Source organism: Dipodomys merriami, unplaced genomic scaffold (genome assembly GCF_024711535.1).
Source record: "Dipodomys merriami isolate MVZ:Mamm:240054 unplaced genomic scaffold, mDipMer1.0.p SCAF_30, whole genome shotgun sequence".
Lineage (NCBI taxonomy): Eukaryota > Metazoa > Chordata > Mammalia > Rodentia > Heteromyidae > Dipodomys > Dipodomys merriami.
Window position 1 is genome coordinate 7,427,739 of NW_027204493.1, and position 23,004 is coordinate 7,450,742.

At 37.8% G+C, this 23,004-nt stretch overlaps 1 protein-coding gene across 1 annotated transcript in view; it reads right to left on the minus strand.

Moving 5' to 3' along the window:
* C6 (complement C6) overlaps positions 1–23,004 on the minus strand; it is a 74,826-nt gene that overhangs the window by 43,090 nt on the left and 8,732 nt on the right. The window contains exons 4-7 of the mRNA XM_070041105.1: positions 22,456–22,600; positions 17,139–17,280; positions 10,835–10,973; positions 3,591–3,791 (exon numbers count right to left, since the gene is read on the minus strand). Of these exons, the coding sequence (XP_069897206.1) occupies positions 3,591–3,791; positions 10,835–10,973; positions 17,139–17,280; positions 22,456–22,600 (627 nt within the window). The remainder of the gene's footprint in view (positions 1–3,590; positions 3,792–10,834; positions 10,974–17,138; positions 17,281–22,455; positions 22,601–23,004) is intronic.

The window sequence follows — 23,004 nt, forward strand, 5'->3', positions numbered from 1 at the left end:
TATAGTATGTTCAATCACATTGAAGAGAAATGAAAGACTGAAAGAATATGGTCAAGTGTTTTAACTGATTATATTAAATATAAGCTGGCCAAATTTCTTGAGCAAAAGTCTGAGACTGTCGTATTATACAAAAAGGTTCTATTACAAACCAGGTGCTGGTGGCTCATGCTTGTAATATTAGCTACTCAGGAGGCTGATATTGGAGGATCGTGGCTTGAAACTAGCCTGGGCAGAAGAGTCTCTGGGAAATTCTTATCTCCATTTAACTGAAAGTGGTCCTGTAACTCAAGTGGTAGGGTACAGACAGTGCCTAGGCCCTAGGTTCAAACCTCACAGCCAACAACAACAATAAAAGTTCTGTTACATGTACTTCATAAAACACTTTATGAATATATGGAAATATCACAAGGACAAAGTCTTTGTGATGTTTTGGATTAACATCTATTATGGAAATGTCACAGGTGACATTTTGAAAGACAAAATAAGCTTCATTTTACTACTCGGCCCTCAAGAGGCTGAGATCTGAGGATTGCAGATTGAAAACATCCCAGGCAGGAAAGTCTATGAGATTCTTATCTCCACTAAACTACTAAAAAAGCCAGAAGTGTATCTAAGGCTCAGTGGTAGAGTGCTAGCCTTGAGCAAAAGAAGCTCAGGGAGGTTCCTCAAAAGACTCCACATAGAGCTCCCTATGACCCAGCAATCCCACTTTTGGGCATTTACCCAAATGTTTACAAACAAGACCACACTAAAGCTACCAGCACAACTATGTTTATTGCAGCATTATTTACTATAGGTAAGATATGGAGCCAACCCAGATGCCCCTCAGTAGATGAATGGATCAAGAAAATGTGGTATATATACACAATGGAATTCTATGCCTCTATCAGAAAGAATGACATTGGCCCATTTGTTAGGAAATGGAAAAACTTGGAAAAAATTATATTAAAGTGAAGTAAGCCAGGCCCAAAGAAACATAGGTCCCATGGTTTCCCTTATTTGCAATATCTAGTATATGTCTGAGTCAAGCAGAAAAGGTCAGATAAGATGATGTTAGGGAAATGAACCCTAAGATATGTATTCAAATGTTTTTTTTCTTTCATGTGATTGTTTCTAACACATTTATAAGATTATTTCTTTGTTGCTTTGTATGTCCCTCCCCCACAGTATAACCCCTGCTTTCACTGTATTTGATGTTGGTATAATTTGTGGAGGGGAAGGGGAAAATCAAATCGTTTAAATGGGGATACAGGTGGACCCATTGCAACAATGAGATGTACAAGTCATTATGTCGAAAACGAACTTTACAACTTTCGTGGGGGGGTAGGATTAGGTGGGGGGGCAGAGGGAGGATGGGAAGGGATGGGAAGGGTAAACAAAGGAGGAGGCTACAATGCTTGTTAAGAAATGTACTCATTATCTTGCCCATGTAATTGTAACTCCTCTGTACAGTATTTTCACACACAAAAAAAGACACACACACACACACACACACACACACACACACACACACACACACAAAGAAGCTCAGGGCCAGAGCACAAGCCTAAAAAATCAATGGCTTTCCTGTATGCCAATAATGAGAAGAGTGCAGCTGAAATCAGGAAAGCAACTCCTTTTGTAATAGCCTCACAAAAAATAAAATACCTAGGAGTTAAGTAAAGAACTGAAGGACCTCTACGAGGAAAACTTTTAAAACCTGAAAAAGGAAATTAAAGCAGAACTAAGGAAGTAGAAACCACCCCCCATGCTCCTGGATTGGGGGGGGATTAATATCATGAAAATGGCAATACTTCCCAAGGCTATCTACAAATTAAAAACAGCTTAGTACTGGCACAAGAACAGACCTCAGGACCAATGGAATAGAACTGAAAACCCAGAAATGAGTCCACAGACCTATAGTCACCTAATCTTCTACAAGGGAGCTGAAAATATAGCATGGAAGAAAGACAGCCTCTTCAATAAATGGTGCTGACAAAATTGGTTTAATACCTGTAGAAAATTAAAGTAGATCTTTATATATCACCGTGCATCAGAATCAACTCCAAATGGATCAAAGACCTTGAAGTCAAAACAGACACCCTGAAAACATTACAGAAAGGAATAGGAGAAACTCTAGGGCTCCTTGGCACAGGCTGAAATTTTCTTAATAGAGACCCAGAAACACAATAAATCAAAGAAAGGTTGGACAAATGGGATTGCATGAAACTGTAGAGCTTCTGCATGGCAAAGGACATAGCTAGCAAGATCAATAGAAAGCCCACGGATTGGGAGAAGATCCTCACTAGCCATACAACAGACAAGGATCTTATATCTAAAATATACTTAGAACTCAAAAAACTAATTCTCCCACAACAAATCTTCAAAGAAACAACTGCCCAATAAATAAGTGGGCTAAGGACTTAAAGAGAGACTTCTCTGAAGAGGAAATTAGAATGGCCAATAGACACATGAAGAAATGCTTAATTTCTCTAGCCATAAAAGAAATGCAATTCAAAACATTGAGATTCCAACTCATCCCAGTTAGAATGGCTATAATCAAGAAATCTAATAATAACAGATGCTGGAAGGGATGTGGCCAAAAGGAACCCTACTGCATTGTTGGTGGGAATGTAAACTTGTTCAACCACTTTGTATAGCAGTATGGAGGTTCCTCAAAAGACTCCACATAGAGCTCCCCTATGACCCAGCAATCCCATTTTCGGCCATTTACTGAAAAAATCACATTCAAGGCCACACTAAGCTACCAGCACAACTATGTTTATTGCAGCATTATTCACCATAGCTAAGATATGGAACCAATCCAGATGCCCCTCAGCAGATGAACGGATTAAGAAATGTGGATTAAGAAAATGTGACACACACACACACACACACACACACACACACACACACACACACACACACACACAAATGGAATTCTATGTCTCTATCAGAAAGAATGACACCGCCCCAATATTTAAGAAATGGAAAGACTTGGAAAAAATTATATTTAAGTGAAGTAAGCCAGGCCCCAAGAAACATAGGTCCCATGGTTTCCCTTATTTGCAATAAATAGTATATGTCTAGGACAAGCAGAAAAAGTCAAAAAGCTATGTTCATATGACCATATAAGATGATGCTAAATGAAATGAACCCCAAGATAGGGACACAGAGATTTTATCTTTGTCGCTGTTGTTTTTAATGTATTATGTATTTTTGTTCTTCCATATGGTATAACCCTTGTTTTCACTGTATTTGATTCTGGTGCCCTGCATCTTGTATATACACTTTTCTAATTTGGGGAAGGGAAGGGAAACAACAAAATGCTGAAACAAGGATACAGGTTGACCTATTGTAACAATGAGATGTACAAGACACTATGTTGAAAATGAACTTTACAACTTGGGGGTGGGGTGGGGTAGAGGAGGGAGGAGTTGTGGAGGTTGGGAGGGAAGGGATAATAGAGGAAAAACAAAGGAAGGGGTAACAATGCTCAACAGGAAATGTACTAATTACCTTACTCATGTAACTCTAATTCCTCTGTGCAGTATCTTTACAATAAAAAAATATAAAAAAAGAATAAACAGCTTGTGGACCATTTTTATTACCTTTTTGTGGGAAGCTTGAATTGCTTGCTTGAAGGCCCAGTTTTGGTTGATGCTCTTACTTTTCTTTTTGGAAAACAAAAATGGCACCCCAGAAGAACCTTTCTGTGAAGCTGACAAAATTTTGTTTTGATTTTCATTCTTTCCAAAATTAATTAAATCCTTGTAGAAATCTGTTTCCAAATCATCTTCTTCAGTTTTTACCTGCAAATTGTCATATTGAATAACATGTAGTAAATACCAAAGTTAGTTGTGAATATTGAGTATAATGTTTATTTATTTGCTTATGAGCCCAGTAACTTTTTAGTTAATACATATATTTCTGGAGAACAGGATAATTTTATTTTATTTTATTTCTTTTCTTTTTTTCTTTTGGTTATAGGGCTTGAACTCTGGCCTGGGCTCTGTCCCTCAGCTCTTCAGCTCAAGGCGAGTGCTCTACCACTTGAGCCACAGCAGCACTTCTGGTTTTCTGGTGGTTTATTGGAGATAAGAGCCTCATGGAATTTTCCTGCCTGGGCTGGCTTTGAACCATGATCCTCAGATCTTAGCCTCCTGAGTAGCTAGGATTACAGGTATGAGCAACCAGTGCCCAGCTCTTTTTTTTTTTTTAATATTTATTTATTTTTGTTGGTTGTGGGGCCTGAACTCTGGGCTTGGACGCTGTCCCTCAGCTCTACAGCTCAAGGTGAGGGCTCTACCACTTGAGCCACAACACCACATCTGACTTTTTCTGTTTATGTGGTGCTGAGGAAATGAACCCAGGGCCTCATGCATGCAAGGCAAGTACTTTACCACTGACCAACCTTCCCAGCCCCGGATAATTTTATTTGTTACAATCAGGGACTTAATAATTTATTTAAAGGCAATATTAACCATCAGTTTTTAATCCAGTATAGTAAGTGCTATGCTCTTACTGGGATTCCACAGATAATATAGGATCAGAAAGGCAATTTCAAGAGATCTTTCTTTTTAAAAAGTAATCTATAAAAGAGAAAGAAAGAAAAAAGTCAGACCTAAGCCAGGCCCTGGTAGCAACACCTGTAATCCTAGCTTGGGAAGCTAAGAGCTGGAGGATCATGGTTTTAAGCCAGCCTAGTTAAAAACAGTTTTAAGACCCATCACAAAAAATATCAAGCAAAAATGTATGGCTGGGAATGTGGTTCCCAGTAGAGTACCTAGTAAGAATAAGGTCTTACTGCTAAAAACAGTATTATCTAACTGAAACTTAAAGGGATGTTGATCATTTAAGGCTATTAAATGGCTATTATTGTAAAGGTGATGTACAGAGGGGTTACAGTTAGGTAAGTCAGGCAATGAGTACATTTCTTTTTGAACACTGTCACCTCTTCCCTCATTTTCTTCCAGTTTTTCCCTGCCAATCTCCTTTCCCCACTGTAGAGTTCATTTTCAACATAGTGTCTAGTGAGTATCACTGTTATATTTGTTCACCTTTTGGGGGCTATTTTTTAGACTGAGATTTTATACAGTATGTAGTCTGATTTAAGGAACTTTCCAGCAAACTAATACCTAGAAAAAAGGGTTCTATCTGTTCCTGCTTACTTCTGTCTCCATCCCTTTTGTCTTACTGAGACTTTATAATATACTATGCTTCTGGCCATATCTCTGAGGTAAAGGACAAACTACTGGTTCTGCCTGGTGGGTGATTGTCTTTATTGACTTGATTTGGGAAAATGAAGCTGTGGAATTCCTATGGGCTAAAAGTATAAGTGAAGCTATTCCAAAAAGAAGCTAATACTTCTGTCAAGGTTATAGTGGCAAGAAGAAAACAATAGATGACTTTTTTAAAAAAAGTCAGAATTGATAAGTTCTTCTTTACTTTGTCTGAATTGCAATGGAATATTTTTTCTTTTAAATGCTAAAATGCACTGAGAAACAGTCATATGTCACCATTAGATAATTTGCAAAATTAGCCTAGGAAAGAACGCAAAATAATCTAGTTGCAAAAGTCTCTTACTCAATAATAAAATATAATAAAAACTTAGTGTTATTGTGAGATCTTACAAAAGTGTATTCTTGTTGGCATTTAAAATGTCCATTAAAAATAGCTGAAAATGGTGGTGCATGCCTTTAAGTCTAGCTACTCAAGAAGTGGAGATAGGGGCTGGGAAGGTGGATCAGTGGTAGAGTGCTTGTCTGGCATGCTTGAGGCCCTTGGTTTGATTCCTCAGCACCACATAAGCAAGAAAAGCTGAAAGTGGCACTGTGGCTCAAATGGTAGAGTGCTAGCCTTGAGCTGAAGAGCTGAGGGACAGCGCCAGGCCCAGAGTACAGGCCCCACGACTGTCAAAACAACAACAACAACAACAACAACAACAACAACAAAGAGGTGGAGATAGAAGGATTGTGGTTCAAGGCCCACTCCAGTAAAAAAAAAAAAAGAAAAAGAAAAAGAAAAGAAAAACCTTATCTTTCTAACAGTTGTACATGGTAGCACACCCAGTCATCTCAAGTATTTGAGAATATGAAAGGATTATGTCTGAGGTCAACCCAGACAAAAGTGCAAGATCCTTTCTGAAAGTATAAAGGTCTAGGGATATGGCTCAAGTGGTAGAACATTTGCTTAGCATTCAGTAAGCCTTTAGTTCAAACCTAAGTACCACCAAAAATTAAAAAGTTCACATAACCAGTTAATAATAGAACAAAATTAGTTTATTCACACAAATACACACTATATGTATATGTATGTGTATATGTGTATGCGCACATCCATTTTACAAATTATGTAGAGAAATTTATTTCTCGTGTAATTTTTTTTTGGTTGGTCATGGGGCTTGAACTTGGGCCTAGGTGCTGTTCCTGAGCTTTATTACTCAAGGCTAGCACTCTATTACTTTGAGCCACAGCACCACTTCCAAGAGATTTATTTCTAAAGTCACAGTTTCTCATGTAAGCTCTTAGTAAGAATTAAATAATGAACAAAACAGTCAATGTCTAATACATTTGTGTTTTGTGTTTTGGAAAAGATACTTAGGAGGTAAATCAACAAAAGTCTTTGATCATATAGACATAGGAAAGAGATGGAAAGAGATGGCGAGAGGATGGTGAGAATGTTGCTCTGTAAAGAAATCTAAGATAGAGACACAAGAGGCTTTATCTTTATGGCTGTTCTTCTTAATGCACTTACAACGTACTATGTGACTTTTTTGTTTCTTTTGAATATTCTTCATCCACGGTATAACCCTGTTTTCACTGTATTTGATTCCCATGCCCTGCATCTTGTATATACACTTTTCTAATTTGGGGAGGAGAAGGGAAAAAAAATGCTTAAATAGGGACACAGGTTGACCCATTGTAACAATGAGATGTACAAGACACTATGTTGAAAACGAACTTTACAACTTGTGGTAGGGAGGGAGGGAGGAGTTGGGAAGGTGGGCAGGGAAGGGATGGAGGGGAAAACAAAGGAAGAGGTAACAATCCTCCACAGGAAATATACTCATTACCTTACTCATGTAACTGTAACCCCTCTGTATACTATTTTTACCATAAAAGATGTATTAAAAAAGGAAATATAATCACTACCTTACTTATGTAACTATAACCTCTCTGTATATCACCTTTTTTTTTTTTTTGTCAGTCGTGGGCCTTGAACTCTGGGCCTTAGCGTTGTCCCTCAGCTCTTCAGCTCAAGGCTAGCGCCTTACCACTTGAGCTACAGCACCACTTCCTGTATATCACCTTAACAGTAAAATTAAAACAAAAATAAAAACAAAACATGGCTAACGAAGAGGAGTTGGCAGGAGTAACATTCCTTTGGTTGTAAGGTTAGAGACAGAACCTGGTATTTAAATTTTAGAAAAACTTAGAGATGATCTGGAGTGACTGCAGTTACTGAGCTGTTCAGGACACAGCAGGATATGATGTCTTTGTAGGTCAGTGTGCAGGGAAGATGTGGTGGTAACTATACTCTGCAGTTTTCTGGTGACAGGAAATGCTGAGCAGCCAGCCAATCAAATAAAAGAGAAGATTCCTGAGATGGTAGTGAAACTCTGTGGACTGATTCAGCAACCTGTCAGTTACTGAGCCCTGCATTTAAGATATGGGGGGTGGGGAGGAGGTGGTAGGAGGGGAGGATTGGTGGGGGGAGGCTGGGAAGGGATGTGAAGGGCAAACAAAGGAGGAGGCTGCAATGCTTGATAAGAAATGTACTCATTATCTTGCCCATGTAATTGTAACCCCTCTGTACAGTATGTTCACAAAAAATTAAAAAAAAAAAAAGAGATGGGGATCTCTGAGAGGCATAGTTCTAACGTTGCAGAATGGAAGTCAGATCCCTACTGACGTTTTCCTGTTTTACTGTTTTGTTTTTTTTTTTGGTCGGTCGTGGGGCTTGAACTCTGGGCCTGGGCGCTGTCCCTCAGCTCTTCAGCTCAAGGCAAGCGCTCTACCACTTGAGCCACAGCGCCACTTCCGGTTTTCTGGTGGTTTATTGGAGATAGGAGTCTCACGGTTTCTCCTGCCCGGGCTGGCTCTGAACCGCGATCCTCAGATCTCAGCCTCCTGAGTAGCTAGGATTACAGGCGTGAGCCACCAGCGCCCGGCCTGTTTTACTGCTTTTGTGAGGGTGTGGCATAGATTTTCACTCCTGCTGAAGGCATTAAGAAAGTAATATTGAAGTCAATGAAAAATAAGCAAAGCGATTGTGGCTGTTGGGTAAAGTAGTTTCCAAAAAGTTCAAAAAAATCAGCAAGATTTTCCTTAACACTTGAATGCTTTTCAAACATAGTGTCATGTAGTCAGATTAACTCACATTGTTTCTTTACATTGGGCAATGTTTAGAAGCTACATTGATAATTCAATGAGTCTACTTTGGTCTAAATGAGGACTTTAGGTTGTGTTCCCCATGCAACTGGCCTCCCAGACTTAGGGTCTCAAGTTTTGTGAGTGATCCAGTTGTCTGCTGGTGAATGTTTATCAGACAGCTCTCCAGAAAGGGTTAAAAACTCATGATTTACCATAGCAACTAATTTTTCCTGATGTATGTATTCTTAGTATAGTTGATTCCAAGTTGTTTCTGTGATACCCTGAATTCAAAGAGGAGAAGAGATATCTATGAGCGAATTGTATTTTCACAAAGCAGGTAACAAAAGAGATGCAGAAAACCTCAAGACCACATTCAGTGGTAAAATGTAGCAATAGATTTGAGAGACAGTACAATTGGAATAGTCATGACCCTAGTTTTAAACTTAGTATTTAATTGTAAGATGATAAGTTTAATATTTAATAAGGACCATGACTTACAATCAGGTCACAAAATTCCTGGAAAGCTGAAGTTAGCTTAGGTGAACTGGGAGAGCTGGAATCATCATATGAACAGTGAATCTCACAGATGAAATTTACATGGCAGTTGTTAATGTCTTTCTTGATATTATTATCAATGTCTCTGGAGTCATAGATAACTCTGGATCACAGAAACCAAGAGCCAGCAATTTCAATTCATCTGTACCATTTAATTGCGATATAACTCTAAGAAAGATGCTTACATTCAATGCACTAAGATCTTCCATTGGTAAGATGAGTATGATTTACAAAGCCAGTGCAAATTTTGGAAACTTTTCTGGGGAAGTTGTCTTGGGAAATGAAGTACAATAATATAGATATAGATATAGATATATGAATTTGCTAATGCAAATTTGCCCTGAGCTCGTTCACTGCATCTATTTTGTGCAAAATACTATGAAACAGATTCTTGCTTGTATAGGTCTCTAAGCTGCTTGATTAGCATCTTCAAAGTACCTTTTGACAAAGTAGTTTTAAAAGGTTATTTCTGTCTGTAAAACTTAGTCAAAATTGTTTATCTTAAGGATAGTGTCAACATTTTTGCCCTATAAGTATCATTATTTGGCAATTGGACCTACAAGACATTATCCAAATCCATTAGTGTGAAAAAAAATGGCTTTAAATGTGTACTACTATTAAAACCATTGTCCTTTTATCATAGTTGAAAAGAAAGAGATTGCTCAACTTTAGTGCCTAAAGTATAGAGTGCTTATGCACAAGGCACTGGGATAGTGTTTAAGAGTAGGGAGAAGGTTGTGCATTCTATTTTTTAAAAAAAGAAAAAACCCAACTTATGAAATAGGAAAGTAAGCAGAATGACCTTATTGTATTCAAATCATTCTGAATTTTCTTAGGGAATTAGATCTGTACATTCATGAAGAAAAGATGAACTTGAAACAGGGAAATCTGAACCTAAATCTCTATTTCATTTCTTCTTTTCTTTTGCTGGTCCTGGTACTTGACCTCAGGACCTGGGCCTCTGTGCTCAAGGCTAGCACTTTACCACAAGCCAAAGTGCCACTTCTGGCTTTTTCTGAAGATCAGAGTCTCATGGAAATATAACAATGAGAATTGAGGTTTCATATTTTTCTTTTTATTGTGTTTAAAGTTTTCCAATGAAAATATCTATTATCTGTTTTAGTGTCAGCAAAGGATTTTTTTAAGTTTTTTTTTTTTTGTTGTTGTTGTTGGTTGTAGGGCTTGAACTCTGGACTTGGGCCCTCTCCCTCAGCTCTTCAGCTCAAGGCTAGCACTCTATCACTTGATCCACAGCGCTACTCCCTGTTTTCTGGAGGTTAATTGAAGATAAGAGTCTCACAGACTTACCTGCCTGGCTGGCTTTGAACCGTGATCCTCAGATCTGAGTAGCTAGGATTACTGGTGTGAGCCATGGATGCCTGGCTTGTACATTTTAATATTTTTTTAATTTTTTATTTATTTTTGCCCATCCTGGGGCTTGAATTCAGAGCCTGGGCACTCTCTCTGAGCTGTTTTGTGCTCAGGGCTAGTGATCTACCACTTGAGCTATGGCGCCACTTTTCGCTTTTTCTGAGTAGTTTATTGGAGATAAGTCTCCCAGGCTGGCTTTGAACTGCAATCCTCTGATTTCAGCTTCCTCATTAGCTAGGATTATAGGCATGAGCCACTGGCACCTGGCTTCTATTTCACTTCTTACTACCTAGTTTGATTTGGGACAAACTATCACTTTTTTAAAAAAAAATCTTCAATGTAAATCAATGAAAATAACCAGACTTCAATGAAAACAACCCTGACTTCGTTGCGTTACATACAGATCAAATGCCAATGCATAATAGGTGATTAAAATTGTTCATTACCTTTTAGTTTTATCCTGTCACTCATCCCTAATGTTCGAGTAGAAATGTAGCTTATAATCACCATTGGTGTGGCGCTGACACCATGGTAAGCTGTCTCGGCTGTCATACCTCGAAGTTGACATTCTCCAGGTTGGCTGGGACCCGGTATGGATTACTTGCTCGACTGCTCTTGACAGTTTTACACATTCCTCCAGTGAAAGAGTTATCAAGGACTTCTCCTCTCGGTTCCCCAGCTAGAAAATGAAACCTAAAAAGAAAGCAATTGTCAAGAATTCAAGGGATGTAGAAAAATCTTTTAAATTTGTCTTTTTTTATATGAATGAAATTATTTTTTCCTTAGACCTTTGTTACTCTTGATAACTGACTTGAAAGAAAGTCCTTTATTTTCTTCTAGTACCTGTAAACCAAGCTCTCCTGTCTTTCAAAGGTTCTTTTTCACTTTTTTAATTGTGTTGAGATTTCAACACAAAAGTTTATAATTTTTTAAATGATTTCCAAAGCCAGTACAAACTTTGGGATCAGATTGTGAAATAAATGATTATAAAATAACTGTTATTCTGGGTTCATTGCCTTCAATATGATATGGTGTAGGACTCTTGATAAAGAGTTATTTATGAAATAGTAATACTTATGTAAAATTTTATGTAAAATTTATGTAAAATTTATGTAAAATAAGTTATATAAATTAAACAATAGTAAGTGCTATACAAATATTGTTTAACCTTACAATATAGTTACAATTGTTTTATTCATTTTCAGATGAAGAAACTAAGGTATACATAATGATAGGTTAGCACAAATTAAGCATTTAAGAAGCTTTTTTTTTTTTGTCTTTTTTGGTGGTATTTTATAGCTTTTTTTTCTTTTCCAAAACTGAGGACTGAACTCAGGATCTTGTGCACGCCAGGCAGGTGCTCTTCTGCTGAGCTAAACCACCAGCGCCAGAAGCTATTTTGTGGTGCACAAAAATGTCAACTTCTTTGAGATTGTAGTACATATTCTGTGAGAAAGTAGGATGGTTTTCTTGTTGTAGTTAAAAAGTTTAGTGTTGATACATTATATAAATGATAAAAAAATTGTCTACAGATCATTCCAGAGCCTGTAATAATGCAAACTGCCATTCTGTAACTACATTTGACTACATAACCATGCATTTTATAAAACCGGTAATAGAGTTCTAAAGAACATCCTTGGAAAAATTCCATGGAGCAGAAGGAACTGTACTACTACTCTCATTTCTCAAGATCCACCATTGCTCTTGTCTCTTCTGATGATGGAGCCTTACAAAGGCTCTAACCTCCCCAAGGAGATCATGTACCACCATGCCCCTTCTCTTGTATCTCTATAATACTAGCTCTAAAGACATAATGCATCTGAAACATGTGACTCCTCCCAAAGGGAGGGATGATTTGAGAGAAGACAAATAGACTCACTTGCTTGTGAGGACATCTCTCATTATGTAAAACGTTTTTGATCTGCTATTTTAGTAGAAATTTCAGCTTTTCAAGCACTTGTTCTGACCAGCTGACACACCATGCTTCTATCAAAAAGGAGCAAGGGTATCATGAAAATTGTGAGATAAATGCTGCATGAAGAAATGCTCAAAATCTCTGGATATAAGGGAAATGCCAATCGTAGGAATACTGATATTCCATCTTACCCCAGTAAGAATGGCCATATCAAGCAGACAAACAACAAATTCTGGCACAGACGTGGAGGGGAAAAGGAATCCTAATGCTCTGTTAGTGTGAACATAAACTGGTAAAGCCACTGTAGAAGGCAGTTTGGAGATTCCTCAAAATAAAAGTAAATATAATGCTATAACCCAGAAGTACCTGGGCATGTATCTAAAAGATTACAAAACAGGATACAGTCAAGACACTTGTACACTTATGTGTATTGCTGCACTATTCACCATAACCAATTTATGGAAATAGCTCAGATGCCCTTCAATAGGTGAACAGATCAAGACAATTATATGTATTTGAAACATGGTCTTGCCCGGGATGGCCTGTAACTCACAATCCTCCTGATTTAGCCTCTTAGGGCTGGGACCACACAGTCATGTGCTTCCAAGCCCAGGAAAACTGTACAGTTTAAATGGTTGAATTTTATTGCATGTGAATTCTCAAGGGAGTTGTTTTAAAAAAGAAATGATCCTTGTGGGTTCTTTAAGATGCGTAGTATACTCAGATGGCTGCAGGCACAATTTAAGAGTTCTTTTCACTCATATTTGAATTTTTATTAGTAGGTACTTGAAAGAAGAAGTATAAGAAGCTAATAGGAAATGAACTTTCCAAGCTACTTATATGAACATGACAAAAACCCATGGGTTTTTTTGAGTTATTTATTTGCATTTCAAGTTTAAGAGAGATGAAAGAAGAATAAGATTGATTCTATATTGCCTTATTCTATTCACAAATATGAAAGGACTTGAGAAAAATTGCTCCCAGGTTGTATGAAATCTAGGAAGGTACCAGCTGCTTCCTGAGGGTAAAGATGGGATTTTTATGAAGGTGGTTCTAGCAGGACAGGCTGGCAGATCTCTCAGGAGGTAAGCCAACAACATGGCAGTTTTTATCTGCTTTCTCTTCTTTCCCATTTCCTCTGACAGGTTTAGATTGATATTAAGTATTTGCTTGTTTCAAATACACATTGATATTTAGTATTTTAGCTTTTATGTTTTTTCTTTATGTGTCTTTGGAACTTTTTTCCTTTTTCCTTTTTTTTTTTTTGCTAGAGCTTGAACACATGAATTTTACAAGTGCTAGGCAATTGCTCTGCCACTACTTTATAAAAATAAATGAAAATACATAAACACATATATGTGTTTTCATGCATATATATTCATGAATATATGTGCATGTGTCTACTTGGGCAGAGCCTGATTTTTAAAAAAGCCCAACAGCATGCTTTTAGTGCCTGATTATTTTTTCAGATACAATGTTGGAATTTTAGTATGTCTTACTAAAATTTTTCTTGGAAAGAAAAAATTTTTTTTAATGGAATGGCCGTGTAGAAAGCCATCTGTTGTGGGTAGAAATGTAGTGGGTAGCAGAGATTCTAAGACCAGTAGATTAGAAAGAAATTGCAATGAACAACTCTTGAAATGGTCCCTAGGGAGACCCACAGAAGACTGGTTGTCCCTGGGCCAGCAGCTTTTGCTCATTTCTGAGAATCTTTGGGACAATCGCTCTAGTTGGAAAAAGGCCATATAGTTCTGCCAAAGCACACATAGCACGTGGTCCTCCCCCCTGGAACACTAGAGTCTAGACAAACAGGGCAAGAAGTGAGTTCGCAGTGTCACCCTTCATCAGTCAGAATATTAGAAAATGGGATTATCAGTAGGAGTTTGGGACTGAGATTTTTCCTCTGGGGTGGGGTGGATAGGATGAATGAGGGCGGGGGTGGCTCTGTTTAAAAGGAAATGGACTCATCTGACTTGTGTAACTGTAACCTCTCTGTACATCACCTTGACAATAAAATTTAATTTTTTAAAAAATAGGATGTTGAAGTACTCTTGTTGAAAGCAGCAATAATTAGAGATTTTTTTTTAAACTTTTGTGTTCCTGGGGCTTGAACTAAGGGTCTGGGAACTGTCCCTGAGCTCTTTTGCTCTAGGCTAGTGCTCCAGCACTTTGAGCCACAGCACCACTTCTGGTTTTCTGGTGCTTAATTGGAGATGAGAGTTTCATGGCCTTTCCTGCCTAGGCTGGCTTTAAATCATAATCCTCAAATCTCAGCTTCCTGAATAGCTAGGCTTATAGGTGTGAGCAACCAGCACCTGGCTAGAAATTCCTAAGACAGAATCTAGAATCTGTTTTTAGTCATGTAGCCTATAAATGTGGAAACTGAAGCCTATCAATATTAAATAACGAGGCTGTGATGCCATGAATGCAGGGTTAGGTCTAGAGCTCCCCTCCATTTGCTTCTAGACTAATGCTTTTTGTTTTCTGTTTATCAGTGCCTTTGAGTTTGGTTCAATGGACTGTATTGAATTTATTGGTTTTTATTCTAAATGACAGTGCATTCACAGTTGAGGCTGTCTCTCTTTTAGGCATCAAGAGTTCACATTATGCAACTCTGGCAACACAATGAAGACTTTAACCCCAAGATAGGGGTACAGGTGGTTTTATCTTTCTTGCTGTCATCTTTAATGTACTTATAATGTACTATGTGATTTTTTTGGTTTCTTTTGTATGTTCTTCCCCCATGGTATGACCCCTGTTTCCACTGATTTTGATTCCGGTGCCCTTAATGTTGTATACACATTTTTCTAATTTGAGGAAGGGAAGGGAACTAACAAAATGCTGAAATAAGAGTATAGGTTGACTCATTGTATCAATGAGATATACAAGACACTATGTTGAAAACAAAGTTTACAACTTCGGGGGCAGGGGGGTGGGGAGAGAGGAGTTGGGGAGGTGGGGAGGGAAGGGATGATAGGGGAAAAACAAAGGAGGGGGTAACAACACTTGATAGGAATGTACTCATTACCTTAACTCATGTTAATTGTAACACCTCTGAACAGTTTTTTTACAATAAAAATATACATACAACAAAAGAAAATACAAAAAAATTAAAGCAGTCCAATATGAAGCAATAGAAGCTGATAGAATACTGTTTACCTCTGACCAAAAGATGAAGGGTGGGTTCTTCATCATAGGGATGAAAGAGCACTAGAGATTACTTAGTTTTGTTTATTTCGGGCTAAGGCTTAATTCTGTTTTCCTTGACTTCTCTTATGTTTCTTTTTTTTTTTTTTAAATATTTAGGTTTTTATTTTTTTTTTCTGTTTATGTGGTGCTGAGGAATCGAACCCAGGGCCTCATGCTTGCAAGGCATGCACTCTACTGCTGAGCTACCTTCCCAGCCCTCTTATGTTTCTTAAGCTACTCCATTTCCCAGTTTCTTATACTACTCCATTCCCCAGTTTCTTAAACTATTCCTAATGAGTTTGGAACTCCTTGATGAATTCCCAGTGTCTTTCTGGCTGCATTTTTCTAAAACAAGGACATTGTAATTTCCGAGCATTAGCAAAACACCTGGCTCCATGATCTGTTGAAGTTTCTTCCCACATTTTATTATTCACTAACATGATATTGTTTTGAATCAGCATGAAATAATAGAGGAAACCTGGGGTTTGAAGTCTGGATTTGAATCCTAATTCTGCCATTGGAACTTGGTAGACTTTGGCAGTGCACTTAAACTTTCTGTGGTCCAGATTCTCAGTTCCTAAACAAGGACCAGATGGTAATGTAAGTCTGTCTTTCTGCATTTACTGCAATGCTCTACCCTTATAGTATAGTCCATAAAAGAAGATTGCTGGCACTACTTGCTTATCTCTGATTCTTGTGTGTGTGTGTGTGTGTGTGTGTGTGTGTGTGTGTGTGTGTGTGTGTGTGTGTGTGTGTGTGTGTGTGTGTGTGTGTGTGCCAGCCCTAGGGCTTGAACTCAGCGCCTGAGTACTGTAGCTATTCTGCTCAAGGCTAGCACTCTACCATTATACAGTCACAGCTCCACTTCTGGCTCTTTTTTTGTGGTTAACTGGAAATAAGAGTCTCACAGATCTTCTTATCCAAGGTTGGCTTAGAACCACAGTCCCACAGTCCTCGAATCTTTGCCTCCTGAGTATCTAGGATTACAAGTATGAGACACCCACTGCCTGGCACAGCTCTTAGCTTTTGATATCATTGTATCGCCCTTTATTTTCTGCTTGCTTAACTCCTTTCTTTCTGTTTTTCTCTAAAATTTTTGTCATCTAAAAGTAATTGTACAAAGGCTTTCAATCCAACATAGTGGTTTGCGACTAAAATACATCTTGACCAATGCCTCCCCTTTGCACAATTCTCCCTCATTTCTCCAAGCCCCAAATACCCCTCTTTCTGATTTTGGCTACCAGAATTGACTCTGAGCTTCTTGTTCACTCAAGGAGATTTGTTAAAGTTCTCTGAGCTTCTGACACCCAACATACCCGTGCTGTCAATTTGCTTCTGGCATATCTGAGTAGTTAGTCCATTCCATTCCTAATTCCAGGAACCCAGGCTGGCACCTGCCACCTTAGCTGCCCTAATCTAAGGTACCCTGATCCATTCCAAAGCTTTCAGAGGGCAGTGTGAGAATTTAAAAAAAGACATCATTATGAAGGACATACCACATTTACCTGGTACCAACTACATGTGGAAATGGTAAAATCTTTGTATTCTCTTTGAGTGAGAATTACAGCCATATGTTGCCTGGATATGATAATCAAGTATGACGAGAGAGCTGGTGAGGGTAGAAAGAAGTCAGTAAGGGAGATGGAGCACTAATCTTGAGCAATAAAGCTCAAGGATAGTGTGCAGGCCCCGAGTTCAAGCCCCCCCAACTGACTAATAATAGCAAGCATAATTATCATAATAATGTTACATACCCAGCACCCATCAACTGTGCACTAGGGATGGGTGTGTACTGCCGGGGACACACTGCCTTAGTTCTCCCACAATCCTTTTCATCTGAGTTGTCTCCACAATCATTTTCTCCATTGCATTCTAACCTGTTGGGAATGCAACGCCCTGGTGGAAAAAAAAAGTACACAGCATTGCCATCTATTGTCATTTAAGACAGTAGTTGTTGTGCAATACATGCTTTACATTGTATTGATTGATTGATTGATGGCCAGTCCTGGGGCTTGAACTCAGGGCCTGTGCACTGTCACTGAGCTTCTTTTGCTCAAGGCTAGCACTCTACCACTTGAGCCACAGTCTTACGTCTGGCTTTTTCTGTTTATGTGGCACTGAGGAATCAAACCCAGGGCTTCCTGCATGCAACGGGAGCACTCTACCACTAAGTCACATTCCCAGCCCATGCTTTACATTTTAAAGGGATGTTGGGGGCAAAATTGCATTACTGTTTGTAAAGGGTTAGGAATTTATAGAAATGGGATGATAAACTGATATTTTCCATAAGTCTGAAGATGATCAGAGTTGCCAGAAAGTTATTTGGTTGCCATTCAGGTCCCTGCTTATAAGAAAGGAAGTAATTCTATAATCACATTATAGTGATTTTGCTTTTGTACAAAATATATGTTTTGTACAAAAGAAGTTAACAGGGGTTGAGAATTTTATTTTGATTCAGATGTCAGAATCTAGGTTATAGTTTTTATTGGAAAGTACTACAATTTTTATGCATGCAAATAAGACAGCTGAATCTCTAAAATTTTATGGTGAGCAAAGAAACCCGACTTAAGGGCCATGACCTGAAATTAATTTAGATGATGTTCAAGAATATGAATAAGGTGGTGATTAACTAGAAAGCAAAAGATGTGAAGACATTTTCTATATCTCCGCTGACATTTGTTTCCATGGTTGTACAAATTTATGAAAATCAAATTGCAAATTTAGGATCTATGTATTTTGTAAATATAATTATTTAATTACTAGATGTAACTACTATTTATTTTATTAAATATATCCACTGTTCTCCTCTATGTAATTACTGTACTTAATTATTTTATTAAATATAACTTATCATATCTGACTGTTTTCTGGACAAGTTTAGTTCTGAGATGACAAGTTAAATAAATGCATTGGGAAAATGATGTAAATTCCATGGTTGCATCTGATTCTCTTTTGTACTTTTTGTCTTGCTGATTTTCCTAAGGATCTTTGGATTCAGTGTGTTACTCTGTACTGTATAAATGCCCTGGGTACACGGCTGAAATATCCTCTCCTGTTCCTCAGCTTCTTGCTGTGTGCAAGGATGCTGATAACGGTGCCATTTTACACACATTCATCAATAGCCAAATGACTTACTCAAGATTGTCTGACTGACTAGTTTGGGTTGTGACCAGAATCTCACTATAGCTATGTGTTACTATTTTGACTAAAATACTTGGAGGAAATGGGCATTCTGCCAGATTAATATGTCATTAACACAAGGTGACCTCCTAAAAGATTTCATTGCAAGTCTTCTGGTCAATCATTTTCACTTAGAAGGTAGAGTGCAATGAAAATAATTTTCTCCCCTTGAGTATTCAAGATCATGCATGATGTCCAGACTATTATTATAATTATACATAGGCTCATGCAAAAATTAAAATATAGATGGAATAGAATTTCTATCGATCTCAAGATATATCTTGGAAGCTAGTCTCATTTTAAAAACAGTATATCTTTAGTCTTATTTTAAACAGTAGACAGATTGTGCAATTTAATTTGAAATAGAAGATATTTTAATCTACAATGAACTTATAGTACTTCTAGAGCTCTGAATATGGCACTTATAAGTTTAAGAGAAATACAACTTTTGGGAGGTGTAGAGACAAGGAAACTCAATCTGGGTATCATTCCTACTAGCCAAAGTTTGTGAGTGGATTATCAGGTTTGTGGGGGTATAGGAAATTCCATCGATTTGGTCCTTCAAGATATTGAAGGGGGACTTTTAGAAGTCCCCAGCCTTTTGGTTGTTAATTATTCCATCAAACATGACATAGAACTCTACAAAGCATCCACTAACACCACAGACAATGGGAATGAGATTGGATTTTTTTTTTTGTACCAGACTCAGAATGACATTTAGTCCTCACCTAACAAAGAAACAGAACTAATCATCAGTACTAAAGAGACTTCTTCTTTTAGTTCCTCCCTCATCATCACTATTCAGCCTCTTTGGAGTTCCCAAGATATTCAATGTATACATGGAATTTTCAGAATTACTCACAAGGATCGTCCCTGTGATGTTTGGGACATAGCTGAGAATAATTGGGGGCCACCAAATCCCAATGGAAGAGCAAGTAGGAAAAATGAGCTATTGTAAGCTCATAAATCAATTTTACATCAAAGCAGGGATTAGAAAATCAAGGAGAGTTTACATACTGCAAGATTTGTAGATGTCAGCCTATGCATATGCAGCAGTCCCTGCTTCTCAGTGAGGAGTAGGTCTCAACTTCACCAACCTTATAACTTAATGCATTTCCTGGCTTCATTAAGCACCAATCACACACTGTGGTCCAACTTTTGCAGTGTGTGGCAGCATAACTAGCACAGATTTATTTTGCCCTCTTCACAATTTCCTGGAAATTGTATTTTGTGGCCATCATCAAAGAAAGTAAAGGTATTATAAATGCAAACCCTGTCACAGCACGATAGGAAATCTGATCACTGACACTAACAGGCCGGTCAGGTGAACAGTGTAAATGTGCTAGACAAAGGGGTAATTCACTCTCTGGGTAGGACAGGGGAGGATGTGAAATTCCATCACCCCATTCTGACATGCAATGTGAAACATACACATTATTTATTTTGGGAATTTTTCATTTGATATTTTGTGAATATGGTTAACCACAAGTAGCTAAAACCACGAACAATATATACACACATATATAACATATGTGTGTATATTTAATATCTGTATGAATGTATATATATATCCTCTGAGCTATATCATTACTTAGAAATTAATTTTTTTTGTTTACTTGAACTTACATGTGTTACTGCAGTGGTATAATGTTTTTATAACCAGACACAGATTTTTCTAGACTCATAAGCTTAAAATGACAACTTTTAGACATTTTTTTTTTTGGTTGGTCGTGGGGCTTGAACTCTGGGCCTGGGTGCTGTCCTTCAGCTCTTCAGCTCAAGGCGAGTGCTCTACCACTTGAGCTACAGCGCCACTTCTGGTTTTCTGGTGGTTTATTGGAGATAGGAGTCTCACGGTCTCTCCTGCCTGGGCTGGCTTTGAACTGCGATCCTCAGATCTCAGCCTCCTGAGTAGCTAGGATTACAGGCGTGAGCCACCAGCGCCTGGCTTAAAATGACAACTTTTAAAAGTCAGTTGGCACAATGCCTTGGAGTTAGTCTTGTGAATAATTCTGAAAATTCCATGTATACATTGAATATCTTGGGAACTCCGAAGAGGCTGAATAGTGGTGATAAGAGGAGAACTAAAAGACGGGAGTCTCTTTAGTACTGATGATTAGTTCTGTTTCTTTGTTAGGTGAGGACTAAATGTCATTCTGAGTCTGGTACATAAAAACCCATAACCACCCAGTCTCATTCCCATTCTCTGTGGTGTTAATGGATGCTTTGCAGAGCTCTGTCTTAATATGTCATGTTTGATGGAATATTTAACAACCAAAAGGCTGTGGAATAACTTGATCATCATGTATGAGCCAGGAATTTATCAGTCCATTGCTGGTTATGGGGACAGTTGGGGTTCATGTTTGAAGCTGTGTGGACAGCAGGGTCGCACTGCTTACAGACCATTACCCATTCATGGTAACAATTCAATTGTTAAAAAATCAATGGCTATTGATAGGTTGCTGATGAAGTGAAGCCCAGCTGTGCTGACAGTGCTAACTTTCTGAAATCACTTGTTATTGGCAACTCAAGGAGAAATAAAAAATTTGTAAATATTTTTGGCTTCTGCAAAGCTCTTCTGTACCTAATTTCACAGGCTTATGGCTTACAGAATCAAAAACTCTTTCCTGATTATGTGTTGTAAAACTGCCTTTTAAAGCTTCAGTCTTACATTTTAATTTTAATATTCTCATGTATACATCATATATATTACATAATTCTATGTGTGTACTGTCCTCAGTCACTGTCATCAATATTTGGCTCCTATTTCCTTTTTGGTTAATTTGTGACATGACCTCTTTCAGCTAGGCACAATATACGTCTCCATATTAAAATTCCTCTCTCATTTTCCAGGATTGGCGTAGGCAGAGAGAAAACACTGACAGTCAAGAAAAGTTGGCAAATTGAAGTCAAGAACCAAGGCATAAGAGGGAGAAACTTTAGTTCCAAGGTTAGTTTCTTATGAAATTTGTTATTTATTAAATATAAATACTTCACTTTTCAAGATCTGAGGGTAGGCAGAAATGAATTTCTTTATGAATAAATAAGTGAATTTATCACCTGGATCTTATTTTGATTCTAAATTCAAATTGACTATTTAGATAGAAGGTTGGTGAACTATTTATAGCTCATGTGTTCAACTGACCTGAACCTCTCTTGTAAAGAAAATGTTATCGGATCCCTTCCATGCTCATTTGTCCATATACTGCCCAGGGCAGCTTCAGTGGTATTGTGCTAGAGTTCAGTGTCAGGGAGACAGACCACACACTTACAAAAGCTAAATATTTTCCATCTGTATTTTTAGCAAAGATAAAATCTGAGTGTTAGACTTGAAGATATTGCAAGCAGTTAAATCATTTTGATCCTGTGTTTTAGAATTACCTATAGATGCAATAAAAACTATATTTTTTTCTAGCAATTCTTCTGACACACATCCTTCTGACATATTATTTCAATATGATTGTCTTAATAAACTTATTGAAAGTCTTTTCAATCTATCACTTCAAGCATCCTCATTGTGTATTTGTACTTATTAACACATGATTGAAAATATCTGCCAATGTGTATTTGTACTTATTAACAATGATTAAAAAAGCTGCCAATATTTATTATTCCCCTTCCTCCATTTTCTCTCTGCTTGAGAACAATGTGAGGATTCAAATATCATTGCTTAATGAGCAAATGAATCAGGTAAGTGGTCAAGATGACTGTATCTGGAGAGCTCTAATTCCACTCATATATATGTTGGCCATTTGTAGCATAATAACTCTATCTCTTGTGCTTAAAATGGGTGGATTTCTCTATCGTAGCTTTCACTGGTACTCAGTTGGAATAGCTTTGATTTAGTCTTTACTTTTTGTGGAGACTGAACATTTAACAAAAGTACTTTACCACTGTCACAACGAAATTTGTTCTTGCAATCAGCCTCTTCAATTCTGCAGAGTTTAGATGGGATGCATGGTTGAAAGGTGCTCAGGGGTTCAGTACATGGTTGTCCTCCAAATTGACTAGGGCGCAAGACAGATCTAATCTTGAACTGGAAGGAGCAGAGAGAAAGATGAGTAACTCTAAGACAAAGTCAAGGTCAAAATGCAGCTAAGGAAAACGAGGGTGATGTTTCCTATAGTAGTGTTTCCTAAACTGTACTAACATTTATTACATTTCATTATTGTGTGTAATTACAAAAGCCACCAACTTCCTAGTCTTCAGTCTCCCAACCTGCAAAACAAGGCAATGGGACAAAGTAGGGTTTCTCCTAATACTTAGAATTGTATGGTAATATAAATACATTACGTATGGTAATATAAGTACATTAATGTGAAATGTACCAATGTTTACAGGGTCCTCTGGGTGCAGCAAATTCTTCCAGGCAATAACAATAGCTCTTCTATATTTCCAAGAGAGTGTGAACTGATAAATGGGAAACGATTTTTAAAGATT